The sequence below is a fragment of the Ilyonectria robusta genome (genome assembly GCF_021365365.1).
Source record: "Ilyonectria robusta strain PMI_751 chromosome Unknown BGZ61scaffold_20, whole genome shotgun sequence".
Classification (NCBI taxonomy): domain Eukaryota; kingdom Fungi; phylum Ascomycota; class Sordariomycetes; order Hypocreales; family Nectriaceae; genus Ilyonectria; species Ilyonectria robusta.
This window is the reverse complement of record NW_025764454.1, coordinates 575,963-597,889: the sequence shown is the minus strand read 5'-3', so window position 1 is coordinate 597,889 and position 21,927 is coordinate 575,963. Positions and strand designations below refer to the sequence as shown.

Genomic DNA, 21,927 nt, shown 5'->3' with positions numbered 1-21,927 from the left:
TTGCACAGACGCCATGAATGGCCGAGGCAGCACGGATCGCAGAGGATGAAGCGTGGCTGTGTCGCATGAAAAGCCAGATTGATAGCATTCGCAATCGCATTTAGGGAATGTCGCATGAACTTCCCCTGTGCGTGCAGCCAATCTTGACGATTCTCGGCATGGCCGGGAGTTCTGATGGTAAAAATACGGCGTGTCTTGGCAGGGATCCTCAACGCTTGGATGATAGCCTCACAAGGAGCGAATTAGCTCGAGCGAAAATCCCCGCGGGCCAATCGGGAGTTCGGGCTCTTATGCTCCCCGTCAAACGGGCAGAAAAGATCCAGGGAGCCGCACTTCCCCCAATATCCTCCCCTCTACATCTCCTACCGGATCTGTCCTTTCCCACCGCTACTACGCATTAACATCGCAGTCGAAACGCAGTAAAGACGTTCCATTCCTCGTCGGCCCCTTGTCCTACTACTTGAAAGCCCTGATTCACACTCCTTGGTGCGAGGAGGGGTGCCGCCAAGATGCAGAGCCTCCCTTCCGCCACGGCGTCTCCACTCAATGGCGACGGCCGTGTGAACTCCAGATCTCCAAGGATCCTGTCGTGTGTTCTCTGTCAGCAGCGGAAGATCAAATGCGATAAAGGCGCGCCCTGCTCGAACTGTGACAAGGTTAGCACCAGCTAAAGGATATGAGAATACTTCAGGTCTAAGATATGCAGGTCGGCGCCATATGTACTCCCTCCACTCCAGCCCCTACACGTAAAAGCAGGCGGACGAATCGAGATTTACGGGAGAGGCTAGCCAGGTGTGAGGCCTTACTGAAGCAACATGAGCTATCAGCCAGTACAATTGAGCCGGCTGCTGCTTCCACCTCTCGTTCTACCGACTACGCCGCCTCCATGTCGGATGCATCTCAGAGCCCATCACAACAATTAACCCCATTTGCGGATGATGAAAGAGAAAGAGAACTTAACCCCATCTGGATGCCCCAGGGTAAGGTCATCGTTGAGAATGGGAGCGTCAAGTATGTCGACAACTTCCCTTGGGCAACAATCCAGAACCAGGTAAGTGTCTCGTCATGCACAAGATGCCGTATCCCATAGAGTGGCATTGCCTCCAACCTTGACATCATTCCATCTCCCACCCGGTTCGCTAATCTCATCTATAGCTTCAAACTATTCATCAGCTTCTAGATGACGAAGAACGAAGCGCGACAGATTCTGACATGACTCCTCCTCGAGAAGAGATCCAGGTCTCATTCGGCGATGCCACTACCAACACCACTGAGGATGTCACTCCAACACCTGTGCAGATCTTCAAGCTCTGGCAAATCTTTCTCGAGAGAGTCAATCCGCTCACCAAACTCATACATGCTCCAAGTCTACAGCCTCTCGTGGTGGAAGCCTCGACTGACCACACCAGCATCCCCCAGAACGCCCAGGCATTACTATTCTCCATATATTCCGTGGCCACCATCTCCTTGACGGAAACAGAATCTGCTCAAGTGTTGAAAATGCCCAAAGAAAAAGCCCTTCTGAGGTTTGCTTCGGGGGCAAAGGCTGCCTTTATGCGAGCGAAATTCATGGAAAAATATGACTTGATGACCTTGCAAGCAGTGGTCCTATATCTGGTAGAGCTTATCCGATGTCCCTTGTTTCAGATCAGAACCGAGTGAGCTAATGCACGAAATAGTTGTCCCTTCACGGTTATACCAGCCGTCATGAAACGTGGATTCTGAGCGGTATCTTAATAAGAATGGCCCAGAAATTAGGACTACACAAGGACGGCGAAGCCTTGAACCTCCCGCCGTTTGAAGCAGAGATGCGTAGGCGGGTTTGGTGGCAAATACTCATGTCTGACACGAAATACGCCATAGCATCGGGCTTCCATGAACCCTTGCTGACCTGGAATTGGGACACAAAGTTTCCACACAATGTCAACGACGCCGATCTCTTCCCAAATTTCATGGAGCCGATCCGCCCCCGCGACGGTCCGACCGAAATGGGATTTTATCTGATGTTCTGCGAACTGTGTCAGTTCATGATCGAGAATCGCATCACCGACTTCCAGACACTGACCCTCGGCCATGCCAATGGGACAAAACAAACACCAATGGCGTCAATCACGTACCAGACTCTGGTTCAAATCCTCGACGCAAAACTTACGGCTCTTGAACAAAAGTACATCGACACGTCAGTTGGCCCTTTACATCTGCTAGCGAGCAGGGTTCGAATCTTCATCACAGCCGAGCTACTATCCATCCTAACACCAGTACACGAAATACCCGAATGGGGGACCGAGATCTTCAACGCTGAGGACAACGTGTTTAGAATATGTCTCATACACTTTGAGAATCACTCCAACATATGCGATGAGATGAAAGATACCAACTTCATATGGTTCTTGAAGCTCCATTTCGAGATTGATGCTATTCTATTCATTGCTGGTCAGCTTCAAAATCGAACCCTCGGTGGATTGGTCGATCGCGCGTGGATTTTGATGGACCGTATATACCACATTCAACCAGAACTGTGGAATATGTCAAAAAAGGACAACGTCAAGGTCGGACTCTCCATTCTCAAGGCATGGCGAGAGCGTGAACGAGCCCTGTTTCAGCTGGGTCTGCCGTACGACATCTCTCCGGTTATTTCTAAACTGCAAAAGATCGTACCTCAGTCCAGCCCACCTCCTGCACTACTACCGCCGCCAACGATCGAACCCCAGGGGCCGCTGAGTACGGATTGGATAGTTGACCAACTCTCCAATTATATGATTGACACATCGACTCTGATGTCGCAGGGACCTCATGAGCATTTCTGAGGTGGCTGGAAATGAAAGCAGGAATCTTGTGTGATTCTGGGCTTAGACTACCCACTGCGGACTTGATCATCGGAAGGTGCTTGGGGAATGAGTTGCTAGGTGGCGGAAAATTTCGCCTCTATCTCCTAATGACAGAATATCCCGATAAAGCGGTGAGGGGATAGTTGCAAGACGCAATAACCGTCTAGCGCGACGACCTCAGTCGAATGATGGGGTGCCGATTGGCGACGGTTTGCATGTTGGACATGCGGATATACCCACAGGGCGGGCATCTATGTTGAAAAAAATAGGTTGGTCACTTCAAGGACGGACCGACGGAGTAGAGCTCGGCGTGTTGAGTTGCATTGACGCCGGAGAGGAAGCGGCTTTGTATTGGGATTGGGTTGAGGCGCCATCGAGGTGAAACTGGGGCAGTCGTATTCAAGGATGTTATTTGCGTGCCGTATAGAATTAAAAAATACACTCAATCTCATTGCATTTTAATCTCGCCGGTTCTTGGTATGACGGGTACTGGGCATCGACTTGCAAGTACAAAACCACTATTGAGAAAGGAATCCCACAAGGCATATTAGTCTCACTCATGGAAAACAATTAATCACCGGTCCGTATTTCTCAACAATAGTTGCATTCATTTGTTTTCTATGACATCTCTAATGCAGATAATAGAGGAAGAGAACCCACGTATCTGTAAGGGTCTAGGATAATATGAGTCCAGCGTTGAACTGCAGCTGCATCCACTGCATTCCTACGTCGGAGTCTCTAAGGATCGGTGGTTTCTATCATGGAAGCTCAGGAAATGCTCCCGTAAATGTCGTCGGCAGATTCATAGCCCTTCTCTTGCCCCAGCTGTGGGACTAGGTTGTCTCACCCCTACTTTAATATCCAAGATGGACAAGACGTTAGAGGCGCTTGTATAAGAAGTATATCAAACTACCCCCCCAACTAAAATCAATCTATCATTGTTCACGCCTTCACCTCTGCTGTTCCCCTTGCTGAGCATTCCGCAACTGATTCTGAGCGTTGCAAAGTATTTCAACTCGGGTATTTACGAATAAACTTTATTACTTATGTATGAGAAAAATTATTTGAAGCGGTATTAATGCTTGCAAGCCTTCGCAGATTATTCACATCAATAGTCGTCTACGTGGCGACAGCGGCGGCGGCTTCGTAGACGTCATATAAAATATAGTGAGGCTTAGACTGCCTCCCCTCGTTGTCGGTGCCTAGGATTAGCGCTTATTTATGTTTAGCATTCTCCATATTTCCCAGACTCGGTATAGTTCACTCATAAAACTCGTATTTTGGCTAATCCGCTGTCTTGGGCTGAGCTTCTGAAACGATGATCCCTGTAAATCAGGATTCTTATGCTGGTAAGGCCACAGCCAGAAACCGCCCCCATGATACTTCAGCGCTCACCTAATTTCGGTGACCCCAGAAGTAGCGTGTATTCCTGTCAGGGCTGAAATTTTGGTGAGATTTGCGTTGCATTTGCCAAGGAAGCACAGCCTGGAGAGGGCAGTCATAACACAACGGAGACCCTAATTTTCCTGCCGAGGACAGACTTTGATCCCTCCTCGTCAATACCGCGATTGCCGCCATGCGCTTCTCCACCCGCCTACAACTCCTAGGCCCTCTCTCTCTAGCCGCACTGTTTGTTGGCGGGCTACTCTTGCTCCTTGTTGGCATCAACACACTCGCCGCGCCGACCGGAGACAGCCGCAAACCAGGAGAGGAGAGAGCTTTCCAATCCGACGTATATGTCCAGTTTTTGTACGGCTCCCATCTCAGCGTCCAGGCCTGGTTAGCCATCGTTGGCATTGGCTTTGGGCTTCTGTCCTATGGATACAGGGAAACATATGCCCATATTTTCGACTGGTGGTGTAGTCGCCAATCCAAAGGACAGGCTGGACTCGACTACGCTCGGTATCTAAACTCGCAGGCTCGAGCACCCGTTCTTTACGGCTCCCGAGGTTTCGCTGGTTTCGTTACTATACGATATTTTTTGGTCCTGGCGAGCGTAGCCGCTTCAATTGGTTACAAGTTTGGCATCGTCCAGATTAGTGCCGACTCCTTCGATGTCTTCAACAACTACGTCTTTATGATGACTCCGCCGCCTCTAAATGGTCTCCACAACGGCGCCATTAGCCCATGGTTTAGCGATCAGCCGGCCTCCATGGGGGCTAATCAAGCTTTCACTCACAAAGTCGTTGCGGGTGATGATGACACTGGTGTCGACGTACTTGAACCGCCATTGAGCATCATAATGACCGGGTGTTGGCAAGATGTTTCACATCTCTTCCAGCATTCTGACTGGGGACAAATGTATTCACGCGAAATTGTCATGGTGGCCAATAAGACGGAGGAGAAGGGCTCCTTCTTCATGACCACAAACCATACTGGATGGACACGTACGCAAACTTCCAATAGGACCTGGATTAGCAAGTCGGGACCTGACCAAGCGGTGGTGGACTATCGTATCGTGGAACCTGGCAAGGTGCAGATCCAATGGGCACGACTTGGGTGCTGGTACAGCGGTGAATGTGACAACAGCAGCGACTCAACCAACCAGTCTGTGGCACATCGCCTAACATACACCATGCACTACGCGGTTGCGGAGGTTTCGAGGGAGCTCTACCAGGGAGGGTCTTTGCGGGTTATGGACGGAGGAGTAACAATCTTCTCCAACGATGAAAACCCCCCAGCCACGGAATATCGCAACGGCTCATTGCCGCATTATGAGAACTGGGTGGATGCCATCATATCCAGCGACGAATCATCCGTTTTGTACGGCGTCAGCGCCTTTGTTAGGGCTGTGATGGCAGGCTGGGCCTCAGTAGGAGTGGAAAAGTTTGACGGGCGAGGGATTGCGATTTTGAATCCAGAGGACGAGCCATTCGGCACCGAAGAAACACAGAAAGGCCTCCTCGCCTCGGCCTACCATCTCAATACCACGCAGTACCCCTTCTTCAAAGGAGTTCGATCCGCGACGTTGACGGGGTGCTATCGTACTGCGGCGTATCTGTTCATACTCTTAGGGGCCATCTCCTTTCTTGTCGGGCTATTTCGAATCTGGCTAGGCCCGCCTTCAGTTACTTCTTGGATGGGCCAGCATGTGTATCTGGCTCTTGGCGGTGCAGTGTCGATAGAAGGGAACCCGGATGATCTAGCTACGGGCTATAAGGCTGCGCCACGGGGGCTTGGGAGACTACGATTGACATCAGATGCGACGCTTTCTTCACACTTGCTGAGAGTGGCAAAACGGGAGGATGAACCTGACGCATGAATTTGCGCATCATGGTAGATGTAATGAGTGCGTATACTGCACAGTAGCTCCGGTCTTAGTTAATTGCTACACCAAAGCAAAATGAAGAAGACTCTACAGGTATTGAATATCAATGATGCATTCAACTAGGAATTGATTAGGATGTTTTCAGCGGCGGCAGTTGATATAATAGGTGGGGACACTTAGCAAGCTCAAGTGCGCACACGTCTCGTAACTGATTATAACCCAACTTTATATAGATCCTAGGGCTTCAGCACCAATAAAGCAATTAAGCTCTATTTATATAGTTCGTGGTTCTCGCCTCCTTAAGCTTGAGGGAACAACTTGATATATACTTTTATGTTAGTAGATGGAATTTTATCACGATTAAGAAGGATGATCTCAGTGGCCAGTAGAACCTGTAGCCAGAAAAAAGTAAGAGAAATATTCGGTAAAGTCACTTTGAGGCGAGGAATAAGAGGCACGGGTTATAGACAGACAGGGATAGTGACATGAGTGTAGTTCATCCCTAAATACACGAATTTAAGCCACCATACAAGCCAACAACTCAGCCCACAAAGTACTAGGAATCAAACAGCCCAAGAGCGATCTTCTCCCTGACGTGAATGAAATCTCCCAGGTCCAGCACACCCACTCTCAAAATCTCGTCTAAGAGATCTTGACACCCTAACCAGTGTAGTCGCAGTAGACACTGTAGGTTCCAGAAGTTCCGCAGTCGGTCAAAATCTTGCTGTTCTGGCGAATGTCGATAATGGTGGCTCCCGAAACGCCGACAGTGCTGCCGCTGGTCGTAGTGGCCTTGGCATTGGTGAAGACGAACTCGCCAAAGTTGGCAAAGGGCACAAGACTGCTGCCGGACTGGAAGTCCTCCACAATCCACTCGGCATTGGTCTCGCACAGGCTCGCCGTCTGGCTACTGAAAGAATGGCTGGTGGACTTGCCGGTGGTCAAGTTTTCAATGGTAGCCTTTCCAGCGGTCTTTGAGGTGGCCGCGACGGTCATTCTGATGGAATCGCCAGCAGAAATAGCAAATCCAGTGAATGTGTAAGAGTCTGTATAGGCGAAAGGTTAGAGGCACAATTTCAGTTGAGGATCAAGTATATAACTCACAATCAGGGTACCACTCGTACCACGCCTCGTAGATGTACGAGGTACCTTGAACTCCGACATCAATACCAGTCTGGAGGATGGCAGTCTCGCAAGTGTCGCCATCAAGACCAACCCATGCAGAGGCATAGTAAGTGGTCCTGGAGCTGCCACCACTGGGAATGCTGGGCTTAGGGACGGTCACAGTTCCAGTAACGGAATTGTATCCAGTACCAATGAGGACAGCACCAGCCCAGTTGGTCGAGTACTCAGCGTACGAGGTGTTGGTCAACTCGGTCAGCGAGCCATCCGTGTCAACCGCAGGGAACCTGAGGTTGGAGTTTCTGTTTCCAGCGGAGCGAACGGCAAGCTTCTCGACATTGCGGGCACGTCGTGCCTCTGTGCCAAGGGCTGCGAGAGAGCCGCTAGCGAAAAGAAGAGTCGAAACAAGACCGGAAGTCTTCATGTTGGCGGTAATAAAACTTGAAGAGTGATAGAGAGGACCGTGTTGTGCTGGAGCTGATGAGGATGAAGGTGAGTATCGAAAAGATCAGAAGCCTTCTCCTTTATACTCGAAGATACCCTCGTTGTATGGATACTAGAGCAATCATTCCACTTCTTCGTTGAACTTCGGATGGAATCCAAAAGTTCCAGTTCGACGGACCTATTGCCTCCTGGAACAATACCACCGAGTGATGCCATCCTCTCCCGACGTCGTCTTCATCCATTTTAAGAAGGTGGAGGGCCAGGAACTTATGGCGGTTGCAGTTTAGACTGAACTCACACGCGCTTGTGATTGAATACAGTCTACTTACTGAAGTATGTAGCCTTGTCATTTTTGCTCATTATTTGGCTGTGTTATGAGTCGAACTAGTAGAAACAAGTTACTTCCATTCCCCATGTAGCATGTATCCTGCCCTCTACCTCGAATGAGGACTACTTTTTGACTAGCCTGTGTTGGAAACTCAATACGCGTTCTACATCTTATCCATTGTCATTCGGAGTGACTGGGGTCATTGGATAGATCGGCACTGGTGGTTCGGAAAATGGAAATCGACCCCGGCTCCCTACCCCGGCCTCTAGACCGAAAACGAGGTCTGAAGCAAGCCATGCCAAGGTGCCAAGGACCCGAGAGCCGGGCAATAGTCTAGAGCCAAGACATTGAAATGCACAATTGGCGTCTTGGCATATCTTGGGAATTGATGATGATGAGAAATATCTTCATTAATAACGTCAAAATTGGTTTGCGCTGCAGTAATGTTATTTTCTAGCGTGTTTGTTGGTGTACATTGTCCATTGTCCATTGTTACTATGAGCTGATAGCTGTCCCGGCAGGCTTGTCCCTTGCATAATGAACAAGGGCCGAATGAAGTTCATCGTGCAATGTTGAGATAGACAACCTCCTCCGGCAAGTGGTTGATGCGACATTTCAAGATCAAAAGTGCCTATGCTGCCTTGTTTTGGGACTGTGAAGGCCTCGCCCTCCGGTGTCCAAGTCGGTTTTCGGAAGGTGGACGGATCTCGGCACAGCGATGGTCAACTGATCGAGATAGCCCTCAAAGACAACCCCACGTATCAACGCACGTCGCGCTCGAAGCCGTCCGTCCACAGAACATCCCTGTTAGAGCCGATAAACAAGGATTTATGCTTGATAGCGACGAACTCCACCTTAATCACCTCACGCCGGCCCGTCCCGGCAAATACCGTGAGCACTTGAAACTGGATTATGCCTGTCGAACCAATGTGACGAGTAATACGAATTGAATACGTGTATACGTTTGTTGAATGCCGTACGTAAGCACTTTAATATCATCTGCCGACCATTTGTGGACAGAGGAGTCGGCAAGTATTATTTCAGCATTTCTTTCTGTCCCATCTGGTTTCTCCTCCGCATGGTCGACGACCCATATATCGGGGATCTCTTGGTAATTCCATCAATCGATTTGCGCCTCGTTACAGCTATGCGGAAAACTTCGCCGTCAAAATTCCGTCTCTCAATCCCTGCATTAATTTGGTAAGCTGTTCCGGGATTTTAATACTGCATTTGGACGACGAATACAATCCAGCTCCCACGTTTTGTCCGGAGTCATGAGGGTGGACACCAAACCCTGGACCAAGGCATACTGCTGCGATATATAATCCACTCTCACTTGGGGTTTGAAATACGAACTTGGATACTTGCAGATCGGGAGGTAAGCCTGTCGGTTTTGCTTTGGCGTCTGGTTCTAAAGCCATGCGAATGGGAGTAGTGATGCGCTTCTTCACAATGGAGAGTAAAGAGATTGAGGACAATAGAAAAAAATTTAAATAGACAAAATAGTATAGGCAGTGCTATCGATACGATTGGATCAAACTAGATAAGAGGCTGGAATACTATAAATTGAGCTACCAGTGATGATGCTTACTGATAAAGGTGCGCCATCTATCCTCATGTACCCAAAACCTGTCCTGTGAGTTTCCAAAACTGACTAATAGGAGTGAGCCAATTTTTAAGCAAGCGGAACTTCCCGTTGAAGGCAGCCCGCCGTGGGCTCCAACATTAAGGATCCCATATCCCCTTTTCCCCCATACCTAAGGTCACTCGCACGTCCCTCGCCTCACTCGTTGTTCCAGACGTATTTTAAAGCACACAAGCAGATTCGCTATTCACCTTGACGTTGTTCTCGACAAAATCAGCCGTCTTTACAAACCGATATCCCTGCGGATTAATCGCCCATGAGTGGACACACACGGAGCCAGGACGGTTCGGGCATTCCATACCGTGGGTATGACTTATGATGGCGGTAAGTATGAGTTCTAAATATGTCTATAAGATAACTTGGGAAAGCAAACCCGGCGAATTCTGCCTTATAAAGTCCCCACCAGTAGTGAGGCGCACCAAGTAGCAGGAACGGGCTAATGACAGGCTGCCAGAACGAACCTGCCCAACTAGAGAACCCGCCGTCCATTCCCATTATTAGTAATTTGGCAAGAATATCTAGTTTTCATTGATATCTTATTGTCATTGGATTTTTTTAGTCGGCATCTGGGCGGGCTACGAGTCATGACTAGAGTGAAGGGAAACTGGCATCAATTTTATGCTGCACCAGTCCAATAGCAGATATGGAGAGTGCCATAATAACCCAATGGTTAGCCTAAAACGCCAAGTATGATAAACGTAATACTTAGATAAATACCTTAATTGAGATGGACGATAATAAAAATTAGGCTTTTCGATATTCGAGTATTTGCTACTATGTGTAAGTAGTGACGACATATATGCGAATGAAGTACTCATATATACATTCTCTACGGTTAAAATAAGCCTAGAGCGATGTTATTGGTGCGCGTAGGGTGATATGTCATTGGCACAACTCGAATTGCTCCATCCTACTCCCGGCAAGCCGTGAAATCTTCAAGGCCAGCATCCGGCACGGTCGCCTTCGGCAAACAGAAGTCCACATCCTCTCCCTTCAGCTCGCCAAATACCAATGAATATTCACGCTGAGCTATGATTAGCATATAGTTCAACTAAACCAGGGAGCATAACGCGGAGTTCTCAGTGCGGACAGATGATTGGAGGGAACATACCTTTGCAATATGGATAAACTCGTTGTAAATGCCATCCGCCTTCATTTTCTGCCGAACGAGGTCGGTGACACCACCTAGTAGGGCCACTACAGTGGTGACCTTGCTGTCCCAGGTTAATAGCGCCGAGACTAATTCGCCATCTACCCTCGTAGACTCGGTACTTCCGTACGGGTCTACAGTTTCGTATAAGCATTCACTCGGGAATCAAGAGACTGGGATGCTGTCAACTTACTCTGCATCTTCTTTCCAACAATCATGTTTCTCCACCAAGCGAGGCCCACGGCCTTGTCAAACATAACGGTCGGGAAAACACTGTACGGGGTGATGACATCATGTTCCTGTTCCGTTTGACTCGCTACCGACGGGATGCCAGCCGGAGAAATGTAACCAATGATGGTGTCTGTCTCAGGATCGGTCGAGTTGTTGACCGACGCGTACATCCCTGGGACCTTGGTGACAACCGAGTTGCAGGTCCGAACGCGTTCTCCATTCTTGAAAAGGCGGCTAACGAAGTGGGATCAGTAGGAGTTCCTTTGTATTATGACGCGAAACTTACTGAATAATGTCGACATCGTAGTAAGGCAGCTCAAGTTGGTTCCAGATTTCGTGGCTGGAGAACCAATAACCTGTGCATAACTGTTAGAGACATCTACTTGGAAAACGATGGAAGGAGTAAAAGTCTACTCGCCTTTTCGAACCGTAATCGGGCCAACCCCTCCCATGTTATACTCGGCACTCTCCAATTTGGGACGCTTGTATTCCCAGAGCTTCTGCTTCTCCTTCTTGGACAAGTCCCCGAAGAATTGCAAGAAGTACGTCAAGAGCTCGCCTTCATATGGGTCATCAAGATACGTGGGCGTTTCGCATTTGTAGCTCTGCTTCGTATCCTGGATTGGCAAAGTCTGGTCTGCAATTGAAGTGACGGCGCAGACTTTCCCATCGCCAACGTGGAAGATGTCGGCTGCCGTTGATGCGACATAGTCGAGCCAATCCTGCCAGCCGTTGGCAATCTTGGTAAACTTTGACTTGTGTTGGCTCCTGAGGGCTTCAACGCAGCCATAAACGGCCCAGATAAGTTCTCTTGAGAAATGGCATTAGACTTGTCTCGGGATGCTGAAAGATTCTTGCTTACCCGTTATCTAAACCGGGGACCCTGTTGACCCAGTCGTCAGTCGGCCTGATGGCATCCCCATCGGTGAGCATCCAAGGGAGAAAGCCGCCAAAGCCGGGGAAAGTCTCATTGAATTGAAGGTAGGACTTCAATTTGACTTCCATGATGGAGGCTGCAAAGGCGGGAGCTGCCTTGAGGTCATTGGGAGTCAGGAATCTGGCAGCCTCTCGAGAACCGGCGATTGCCTGGGCATAGAGAATAATTTGGAGCGCCTATTCGTGATGACAATTAGCAACAATGCACACAACGCTATGGTAAATTTGGTGATGTATCTCAACTGACCTCTTTGCTTGCGGCGCTGAAAGGGTGTTTCGCAGTGCGCTTGCCGGTGACCCAATCGATCTGCGTCCCGTCATAGGACATGCCATTTTTGGTGTTGTAGGCTACGTCGTTTTGATGGAACTTGCCCTCCCAGTACAACAGATCCCAGATGAAGTCATCTGTTCGATCAAGCACATCTTGCTGGGACCATTTGAGGCCGAACCGGCAGGATGGCTTTTGACTACCTTTATACGCTGACCTCTCTTCTTGGGCTGGCAGAGCGGTTGCAACAGAGGCCCAAGCCAGAGCTAGCAGAGAGCTTGTCTGGGCGAACTTCATAACGATGGTGATGTAAGGGAATATCAGGAAGTGGTCTTTGGAGATTGTAGGGTTGCATGCAGGCCATTGACAGTGATGTATTGTTAGTCGGCCCTTATATACATATTCCCTCGCATCGACATTGATTCATAGCCGAAGAAGCGCAAGTTTATTCCAAGGATGCCACCCATGTCCACGTTCCTGGGCCGACTTCAATTTGCGTCTTCCCCAGGTTGTTACCCCGCCACATTTGCGCGTTCTAGCTCGTCTCGTCCAGGATCGACACGGGGAATAGGAGAAATGACTGTTGAATTGCGGGGGACGCGATCAGCAGGCAAGTGGTCCCAGCCGAGGCATTTAGCCGTGAGTAGAGTATTTGACCGGTGCAAATCCCCGCTCTCTCAAATTGAAGCATCACAACGCCGCCCATCCTTTTCTCCGGCTCCTCAGAATGCGCGAAATCGCGTCCCACGGCAATGGATCGCAGTCCCACATCGGCCTCGCCTCGTTCCCAGGCCATTGTCCCGCCTCACCGACCGCCTACAAACAGGGCCTGTGACCGCTGTCGACGCCGAAAGGCCAGGGTAAGACGTCGGTGGCGTCGGGGAAACTCGAACCTGGAAACTGAGCGGCTTCAAACTGACCATGACGCCAGTGTGACTTTGCAGAGTCTGGCCGCCGCTGTACCAACTGCCGCGAATCAGGCCAGCAGTGCTCCTTCGACTTGCCCCTGGCTCGTCGTGGCCCCAAGACGCGGAGGCGGAATACCATCTCTGCCCTTCAGTCTGTCGATCCTCGCCCTGTTGGTGACAGCTCCGCTCTGTCGTTCGCCGGATCCAACCCCACCGCGGAATTGACCCTTGTCGACTCCTCCGCTACGTCAGGTCCTTCTGAAGCCCATTGGGAAGCCTCTCATGCCCTGAATGTCGATCCAGCGCTGTCGCCGCAAACCATCCACAGCTCCGTGTCCGACGCCGCCATCACCCCCGGTCAATCGGCCCTACAGCGCTGGCACAACCTGTCCCGAGCGTTGGCCTTTCTCACAGCTGATCTCAATCAACTGGTGACGCGCTGTTTTGATCTGTTCTTCGAGTACCTCTATCCACTCACGCCGCTGGTACATGAACCGAGCCTGCGAGATGCATTGGCCTTCTTTGTCACCCAAGCTGCCACCGGTTTCTCCCCAGCCAGCAACCCAACCAGCAACGGCGGTCGCTTGGAAACATGGCCAGATGCGACATTCACCTTGATCACGGCCGTTTGCGCCGAAGCTGCCTTTTTATTACCAAAAGACTTGTTTCCAGAAGGACAGTCTGTGGCTGACATCTTCCTCAAGTCGTCGCGCAGTTGTCTCAACCATTACTTGGAAGCGGACCTTGAAAGCCCCAACGCCAACTCCATCGCCATCCGATATTTCCATTCCAATTGTCTGCACGCGGCCGGAAAGCCGAAGTACTCATGGCACATCTTCGGAGAGGCAACCCGACTTGCGCAGGTCATGCAGCTTCACGAGGAGACATCCCTGGAGGGTCTGTTTCCAATAGAGGCCGAACTTCGCCGGCGTGCATTCTGGATTGTGTACATGGGCGACAAATCAGCCGCTATCTTGAACAATCGCCCGATAACGATCCACCAGTTCTCATTCGAGTCGGGCATTACAACTGCATATCCGACAGGCATTGAGGACGAATCTTCCATTGGTGTCTCGCCGGGGTCTGTTGCCCCGACACCAGAAACGAGGAAAACATTCATTGCTGGGTTCAATGCCAACCTCCGCTTGTGGCAAACTGCCTCAAATCTCCTCCTTCAAATGAGACTCCTTCAGGATCAAGAGCAACATGACCTCTCCCTGCCAGGCCACCCGCCGCTTCCTACCCCCGAAGACAGAAGTCGCCTGGACGCACTTTACATCCAGTTCATCACATGCCTTGACGATTTGCCGCCGTATTTGCAATCATATACATTCGCCGCCATTGCTGGGGCGGGGAAAGAAGCAACGAAACAGAATCAATTCATCATACAATGTGCTAACCTTCAGGTCTCAATGCACTGCCTGCGAATGGTCATCACGCAGAAGTTTGAGGAGCGCTCCTTCTTCTCGACTGGAGTGGAACAAGCCGACCTGCGCAAGACAGAGATCGCCCGGGATATGCTACGTGTGATACACGAGGCTCCTTTCTGGTCGTTACAGGTCAACGGCGAACCATATGTAGGGAGCCACAAGTCCCTGCCTCGCTTCACGAGTAAATGAACTAACACTCAATTAGGTAGAGAAGATTCGACTTATTGGAGCCAGTCTACTAGAAATCATCCACCGGAACAGGACTTCACCGATAGCTACACGTGCTCGAAGCGATTTTACGGTCCTCCTTGATCTTCTCACGAGGTTGGACTCTAAGGCTTCCGATGCTTTACGGAATAACTCGACGTGGGTTGTTTAAACTTGATTGTACATATGTAATAATTAGCAGAGTGGCCAATTTTGATATAGGTGGTTGGTGTATATTCATGCGTTATTTTAATCCTTTTAGGATGGAATGTTAGTTCTTATGTATTATTAGCTCCAAAAGACATGTCAACATGTGTGTAAGGCAGGATAGCCTTCAGAATTATGACATCGTTGTTGTTTCGTACTGTAAGTGATGACATATTTTTGGTACAATAAAGGAGTGCATATATAGTGGAGGATTATTTAACACAGAATGCAGCATGGTGGCACTTATTTATACTACTAAACTGACTCGAAAGGAGCAGTGTCAATAAAGCACCACATTGACATAAATGTGGTAGAAAGCCCAGGGGCTTCAAACTGTCTTCTCTCTCGCATATTCCTGTTCTTCCTTCGCCAACTCAATCTTCTTGGCCATCTCTTGCTTCTCCTCCTTTCCTTCAAATAGATACGCCAGCTCCTCCAACGTGGGACCCGAGGTCTCAACAAAGAAAAAATACACCACGAGGAAGATTATGGCGACCCAGACACAGTAGTAGATGTAGAATTTCCAGCCAATGTTCTCCAACCCAATGGGGTTAACATAACCACCGAAAATAGAGGATACCTGAATCGTGAGCAGGACAAAGGCCCAGGTCTTTGCTCGCATCTGGTATGTGACAATTTCCAGGGGGTATGTTACAACCAAGTTTGTCCAGCCAAAGGTGTAGAATGCCTGGAATAGGAAGATGCACGCAAGAACGACTCGTCCAGCGGCGAGGGAGTCTTTCTCCAGGTATTGCTGGGCTGCGATAGTCCACATGATGAATGTAACCAGGACTCCACCAGAGCCTACTAGGAAGAAAGTACGGCGCTTGAAGCGGTCGACGAGGAGCGTCACTGCGATTGCGACAATGTATTGCCAAAGAGTCACCATGCCGTTAACAAGGGTGATATCTTTCTCCGCCTCCACTCCAGTGTCTTTGAGAATCTGTGTGAGGTAGTTGGAGACCAGCAGGTTACCAGAGCTCTGGCTGAAGAGGGCTGTGGCAAAACAGAGCGAGAGTCGTTTGATGTTGGGAATTGAGGAAAAGAAGTCCTTCCAAGACATGTTTTCCTCGACTTCTTTGGCAATGGCTTGCTGGATCTCGGCAAATTCAAATTCGACGAGCTCGGAGTTCGGATCGCCCTCTCCGTGGTACTTGATGAGGATTTCCCGAGCCTCCTCCACCTTTCCCTTGGCGATTAACCAGCGAGGGGATTCGGGGCAGAAGAAAATAAGGGCGAGCTGGTACGCCGAGGGCACGATCTGAATCAGGGTGGGCAGTCTCCATGACCACTGGCCGGGAATACGGAAGCAGCCGTAGGTTGCCCACGCGCCAATGACATAGCCCAGAACGATGCTGGTGTTGTAGAATGTCGTGACTTGCACTCGCTCCTTCGGATGGGAAAGTTCAGTGACCAGGACAGGAGCGCCCATCTGGATGAGCGACGAGCCGATTCCAAGAACGATCTTGCCGCCAATGTACATATTCAGCGATGTTGCAAAGAACTGAACAATAACTCCAGCCATGATGACTACCGAGCCCAGTGCAGTGGGCAGTCGGCGACCGGTAACGTCTCCAATCCAGCCCAGGAAGATGAAGGGGATAATGCCACCGATGGCGTTGGATGCGCCAAAGAAGCCCAACTTTGAACCAGTTGGGTGTCCGAATCGCTCTTGCCAAGTCTCTAGGACTTGCATGCCGTTGGTCATTGAACTGTTGGTTGTTTCTGTCAGTCATGGGGTCTCATATTGTGAGGGATGTTGGCTTACCCATCAATGCCAAGGGCCATACTGGCAAAGAGAGAAGACGTGAGTAGGAAATAGAGAAGGACTCCATTCTTTCTCTTCCAAAACGGAGGAACAGTGCTGAGGTCAATGGGAGACGAGATGTCTTCGACCGCGTGGGCGGCTTTGGGAGCCATCGTCAAGGTAGTGCAGTTCAAGAGTCGACAACACCGCCGTGAAGTTTTCAAGCACCGCGTTGTGAGAAAAGGCAGTGATTAGGTTGTTGATCTTGGAAATCAATTTTCGGCAGGCATCTCGCTCCAATTATATACAGCTGCATGCACATCGAAGAAGGGTCGTAAGACAAGAGGAGCCGCGAGCACACTTCCGCCAAACAGGGTCAGACGACAAAACTTCCCCGTGGGGATTCCGCGTCCGGGGTCGGCTACGGCGAAACGGAGAATTGTGGTGCAATTGCCAGGATATCCATCTAGCTAATGACGCCCGCCAAGCTCGGTGGGGAAATTCTATCGGGGAAATGGAAAGCCTCTGGCGGGAAAATACCAGGGATCGGCGTTACTCGCCACGCCATGGCGCATCGAAAAACGGGGTTCCATCCTTGATGTTCCATCACGTTGTATAAACCTGAGAGGGGTAGTGGCAGAGCTGGGTATAAAGCGTGCAAGGGCATGGGAATGGCCAAGTGGCTGGACTTGTTGACGAGCTGAATCACCCTTCTCATTTCTCAGTTTCCTCCGGCGCTTCTTCGTACCGAGCCAAGTTTAGTCTGTCGTTGAGCCAGTCCCGAACGCGACAATGCCGGGTACAACCTCGTTACCCCGAGACTTTGAACTGGGGTTCGCGACGGCGTCGTACCAAATCGAAGGCGCCGTTGCGGAAGACGGGCGTGGGAAGTCAATTTGGGACACGTTTTGTCACTTGGAGCCCACCCGGTCGAAAGGTGCCAATGGCGATGTTGCCTGTGACCACTACCACCGTCTAGAGGAAGACCTCGATCTCTTGAAAAAGTACAAGGCTCAGACGTACCGGTTCTCGATCTCATGGTCGCGAGTCATTCCTCTGGGCGGCAGAGACGACCCGGTGAATGAAGCTGGAATCGACTTTTACAACCGGCTTATTGACGGCTTGATTGCCCGCGGGATTACGCCCTGGGTGACACTTTACCATTGGGACCTGCCACAAGGAATCCATGACCGCTACGGTGGATGGCTAGATGTGGAAGAGTCACAAAAGGACTTTGAAAGATATGCCCGAGTTTGTTACGAGCGATTTGGCGATCGTGTCAAGGACTGGATCACTCTTAACGAACCATGGATTGTCTCCATTTTCGTAAGTTACCCAACTCAATTTCTTCAGAAGTGAGGCTGACTTGATTTCAGGGATATGCCACGGGGATTAATGCCCCTGGAAGAAGCAGTATCAACAAGCAGTCAACAGAGGGCAATACCCCGACTGAGCCCTGGATTGTTGGCAAGGCTCTCATCATGAGCCATGCTCGTGCGGTGGCGGCTTACAACGAAGACTTCCGGTCTTCTCAAAAGGGCAGAATTGGAATATCTTTGAATGGTGATTTCTACGAGCCCTGGGACAGCGACGATCCTCGAGACAGCGAGGCCGCAATTCGAAGAATGGAATTCCACGTCGGCTGGTTTGCCAACCCCATTTTGTACGTGTCCGCCCTCTAAAGTCCCTGCCAGTCACTAACCGCAAAGCAGCTTACAACAAGACTACCCCAAGTGCATGCGGGAGCAACTTGGCAGCAGACTCCCCGAGTTCACTGCTTCCGACATGGCTCTCCTACAAAGAGCGGAGTCTGATTTCTACGGCATGAATTACTATACATCTCAATTCGCTCGCCACCGCGAAGAGCCGGCTTCTGAGAACGACGTCATTGGAAACGTCGATGAGCTTCAGGAGAACAAGAAGGGCGAGCCGGTCGGTGAGGAGAGCGGACTGCACTGGTTGAGGTCTTGCCCAGGGATGTTTCGAAAGCACCTGACCCGCATCTACGGCCTGTACGGGAAGCCTATTTACATCACTGAGAACGGGTGCCCATGTCCAGGGGAAGACAAGATGACCAAAGAGCAGTCTGTCGAGGACGATTATCGGATCCGATATTTCGAAGATCACCTTGACGCTATAGGCAAGTCAGTCAGCAAGGATGGCGCTGTTATCAAAGGATACTTTGCATGGTCCCTGATGGACAATCTTGGTATGTTCTTTAATCTCCATTTTATGCCAGATGGACGATTTGGTTTCTCGAGCGTGGCTAACCTGCATAAAACTAGAATGGTCTGACGGTTACGGGCCAAGATTTGGTGTCACGTTCACAGACTACGACACTTTGGAGCGAACGCCGAAGAAGTCGGCTTTAATCCTTAGAGAGCTTGTTGAGACACGGAAATCAGCAGCAACGTAGAATATTCCACTCTCTGCCATAAATGTTTGCTTCTTAGTTCTTGGTACACATATTGGGACCGCCAGATAGAGGTCACTTGCAGTTAGAAGTTCAGTTCATTGACATTATAAAGTTAGAACCGAAGCAATATATGAGGATAATGTTATTTGTCCAAACCAACTCCTGACTAGAACATTATCCATGCCTCTGGAAGACTCTTACGTTGCGCTTCTGCCAGCCACGACGCCACAGATGCATCAGGAACCAACACAATTAGCACGGATCCACAGCCCAGCAGCCAGGAGGATGGCGCAATCCCAGGACTCTGGTACAGGTATGCACCCTTGGCATGTCACGATCGCCATTTAGCGTGGATGATGTGAGCATGGATTAGATTTCCGGATGTAACGAGGATCTACTTCTGCAAAACACGGCCTGCCCGCGATCCACTTTCTGAGCCATGTCTCTCGTGGCGACTGTCACATCACCCGACTCAGGGCTCGTGAACACCGTCAGCAATCATGAGTAATGCTGAGACATATCGTGGCAAAGTGCATCGGCAGACCCGGCCAGTTTGAGGTCACAACGCCACATCGAAAAACGGGGAAATATGATGATTCAGGGTACTGCACTTTCTGGTGGATGCGAAACCCGGCGCCAACTTGAAGTCATTGTGGCATTATCATTAGATGCCGCTATGTACATCGCGGTAATTTACTACACATTAAGGCGGAGGGCCATCTGCCACGCAATTCTTCCCACACGAGGGAGCCGCCGGGGTTATGAAGGGAAATGATTAGGGCATCGCATCCCGTTTTAAAAATATCTAGATGACGGGGATGTTTCGCTCCAGGTAACCCTTCCACTTGGGGAGCTGACGCTTGTACGGGGTGTTGGAGGTCTTCTGGAGGTCCTCGATGGCGCTGGCCCACTTGACGAGCTTGTGTTCGGCGAAGGCCGTCTGCATGATGGCGAGGCCAAAGGGCATGCCGGACTCGGCGTGGATACCGGCGGGGACGGTGATCATGGGGTAACCAGCCTGAGCGGCGATCTGGGGGGCCTGGGCAACATCCGGGGGAACAAGGAGACCGGAGAGCTTCTTGCCTTTGTGGGTGAGGGCATCGTTGATTCCATTGCGGCACCCGGTCTGGCAGAACTCCAGTGCCTGGAAGTACTTCTCGTCCATCACACCCTTTGTTTCGAGCGAGGCAAGGAATCCGTCCTGGCCGGAGAGGAAGGCTGGGTGACCGACGCCGTCGGCGTAGGGGTAGCCACCCTCGCTGCCGTCGTTGTCCTTGTTGAACTGAACAATGGCCTCGAGATCCTTGACCTTGGTGTTCTTGACCTCGGACAGGTACTTCTTGATGTTGTTGTAAAAGTCGACCTTGATGTAGGTGTACTCGGACTCGTTGGCGAAACCACGGGTGCTGCCGTAATCCCAGTTCCAGCCGTCGGGGCTGACGAGGGTCTCGTAGTTGGTGATCTCAGTGCCGTTGATGATGGTAGCACCGGCGGACTTGATGAGGTCGAGGAGCCCGAACAGCTGCGTCAGCTGGTCGTCGTCGGCGTAGACCCAGAAGCTCTTCCAGGGAATGCCAAAGGTGGCTCCCTTCAGGGCGCTCTTGTCAGTGAGGAACTGGGCGTATCCGCCCTTGGGAGTCTTGTGCTTCTGGGCGAGGGTGTAGTTGTCGCGGGTGTCAACGCCGTAGATGGCGTCGAGGACCAGCGTAGCATCCTTGACGGTTCGGGCAAAGGCGCCGACTGTGTCCTGGTGCTCACTCTCGGGGATGACACCAGCACGGGAGGTCAGGCCAACAGTGGGCTTGATGCCGACGAGGGCATTTCGCATGGCCGGGTTGATGACTGGGTAATTGTTAGTGTCAATAGCTTCGAGTGGCAGACGCCATGGGCGATGATATCATGGCAGGTCAAGACACTCACCACTACCGTCAGTCTCAGTGCCGAGAGAGAAAGCAATCGCGTTAGCAGAGACACCAACACCGCTGCCGGAGCTGCTGCCACCGGGGTTGACAGTCAGGTTGTAAGCGCTGCGAACCTGGCCACCACGGCCGGAGTAGCCCTCGGAGTAGTAGTTGGTGCGCATATCAGCCCACTCGCTGAGCGCGGCCTTTCCGAGCAGGACGGCGCCGGCCTCGCGGAGCTTCTTGACGACGTGGGCGTCGCGGGGCACGATGTTGCCGAGGAGGGCCCAGCTGCCGGCCGTGGTCTCCATGTTGTCCTTGGTGGCGATGTTGTCCTTGACGGTGAAGGGGATGCCGTGGAGAGGACCGCGGACCTTGCCCTTGCATCGCTCGGCATCACGCTCGGCGGCAATGGCAAAGACATCGGGGTTGAACTGCAGGACGGAGCTGGAGAGGTGTTAGTCAAGACGGCATCCGTGAATTGAGATGTGATATCCGGGCGACGCACTCAATGTACTCTTGCGTCTGGTAGGTTCGGACGAGGTAGCAGGTCACCAGCTGGGTCGAGGTGAGGTGACCGAGGCGCATGGCCTCCTGCATCTCAGTGATGGTGGCCTCATGCAGTTTGAAGCCGAAGCAATCGCCCATGGGGAAGAGGTCGTCGGAGCCGGCATTCTGCTGGAGCGGGATCAGGTTCGTCTCCGTGTAGGGCACAGAGATCTTCTTCGCCAGGGCCTGGCCCACGAGGAGCGCGGCCAGCGACAGACGGGACAACATGGCGAACTGCACAGGATCCGGACGACACTGGAGAGGGAAGAAGTGCGAAACGAATGACGAGGCTGATGAAAGCCGTTGGAGCAGTGTAAATGAATGAATGTTCCCTGAGGAGAA

The 21,927-nt window shown here is 51.0% G+C and overlaps 8 protein-coding genes across 8 annotated transcripts; 4 read left to right on the top strand and 4 right to left on the bottom strand.

Annotated features, from left to right (window-relative positions):
• Positions 1–262: 262 nt before the first annotated feature.
• Positions 263–3,295, top strand: BGZ61DRAFT_99406 (fungal-specific transcription factor domain-containing protein). The gene is made up of 4 exons (XM_046257312.1): positions 263–656; positions 707–1,051; positions 1,156–1,617; positions 1,680–3,295. The coding sequence occupies exons 1-4, from the start codon at positions 510–512 to the stop codon at positions 2,805–2,807; spliced, it is 2,082 nt and encodes a 693-aa protein (XP_046100048.1). The 5' UTR covers positions 263–509; the 3' UTR covers positions 2,808–3,295.
• A 1,454-nt stretch (positions 3,296–4,749) lies between these two features.
• On the top strand, positions 4,750–6,158 carry BGZ61DRAFT_458263 (uncharacterized protein). The gene has a single exon (XM_046246736.1). The coding sequence runs from the start codon at positions 4,906–4,908 to the stop codon at positions 6,088–6,090; it is 1,185 nt and encodes a 394-aa protein (XP_046100047.1). The 5' UTR covers positions 4,750–4,905; the 3' UTR covers positions 6,091–6,158.
• Positions 6,159–6,765: 607 nt separating this feature from the next.
• Positions 6,766–7,471, bottom strand: BGZ61DRAFT_319232 (putative aspergillopepsin; the record flags this gene model as incomplete). Its single annotated transcript, XM_046238911.1, has 2 exons — positions 6,766–7,142; positions 7,201–7,471. Coding segments are annotated over 2 exons (648 nt in total), but the record flags the coding sequence as incomplete, so codon positions are not given.
• Positions 7,472–10,545: 3,074 nt separating this feature from the next.
• On the bottom strand, positions 10,546–12,517 carry BGZ61DRAFT_554983 (uncharacterized protein; the record flags this gene model as incomplete). The annotated part of the gene is made up of 7 exons (XM_046255602.1): positions 10,546–10,659; positions 10,804–10,919; positions 10,979–11,250; positions 11,303–11,382; positions 11,445–11,826; positions 11,879–12,129; positions 12,200–12,517. The coding sequence occupies 7 exons, from the start codon at positions 12,515–12,517 to the stop codon at positions 10,546–10,548; spliced, it is 1,533 nt and encodes a 510-aa protein (XP_046100045.1).
• A 61-nt stretch (positions 12,518–12,578) lies between these two features.
• On the top strand, positions 12,579–15,076 carry BGZ61DRAFT_458261 (putative C6 transcription factor). Its single transcript, XM_046246735.1, has 3 exons — positions 12,579–13,080; positions 13,152–14,705; positions 14,764–15,076. Exons 1-3 carry the CDS (start codon positions 12,973–12,975, stop codon positions 14,935–14,937), a joined length of 1,836 nt encoding a protein of 611 aa, XP_046100044.1. The 5' UTR covers positions 12,579–12,972; the 3' UTR covers positions 14,938–15,076.
• A 224-nt stretch (positions 15,077–15,300) lies between these two features.
• BGZ61DRAFT_508579 (putative MFS hexose transporter) lies at positions 15,301–16,941 on the bottom strand (the record flags this gene model as incomplete). The annotated part of the gene is made up of 2 exons (XM_046251959.1): positions 16,741–16,941; positions 15,301–16,684 (listed from the first exon to the last, which is right to left on the bottom strand). Exons 1-2 carry the CDS (start codon positions 16,890–16,892, stop codon positions 15,301–15,303), a joined length of 1,536 nt encoding a protein of 511 aa, XP_046100043.1. The 5' UTR covers positions 16,893–16,941.
• Positions 16,942–17,511: 570 nt separating this feature from the next.
• Positions 17,512–19,315, top strand: BGZ61DRAFT_591380 (family 1 glycoside hydrolase; the record flags this gene model as incomplete). Its single annotated transcript, XM_046256683.1, has 4 exons — positions 17,512–18,045; positions 18,096–18,382; positions 18,432–18,928; positions 19,005–19,315. 4 exons carry the CDS (start codon positions 17,512–17,514, stop codon positions 19,133–19,135), a joined length of 1,449 nt encoding a protein of 482 aa, XP_046100042.1. The 3' UTR covers positions 19,136–19,315.
• A 625-nt stretch (positions 19,316–19,940) lies between these two features.
• Positions 19,941–21,813, bottom strand: BGZ61DRAFT_497022 (amidase signature domain-containing protein; the record flags this gene model as incomplete). The annotated part of the gene is made up of 3 exons (XM_046251087.1): positions 19,941–20,977; positions 21,056–21,483; positions 21,545–21,813. 3 exons carry the CDS (start codon positions 21,811–21,813, stop codon positions 19,941–19,943), a joined length of 1,734 nt encoding a protein of 577 aa, XP_046100041.1.
• Positions 21,814–21,927: the final 114 nt, after the last annotated feature.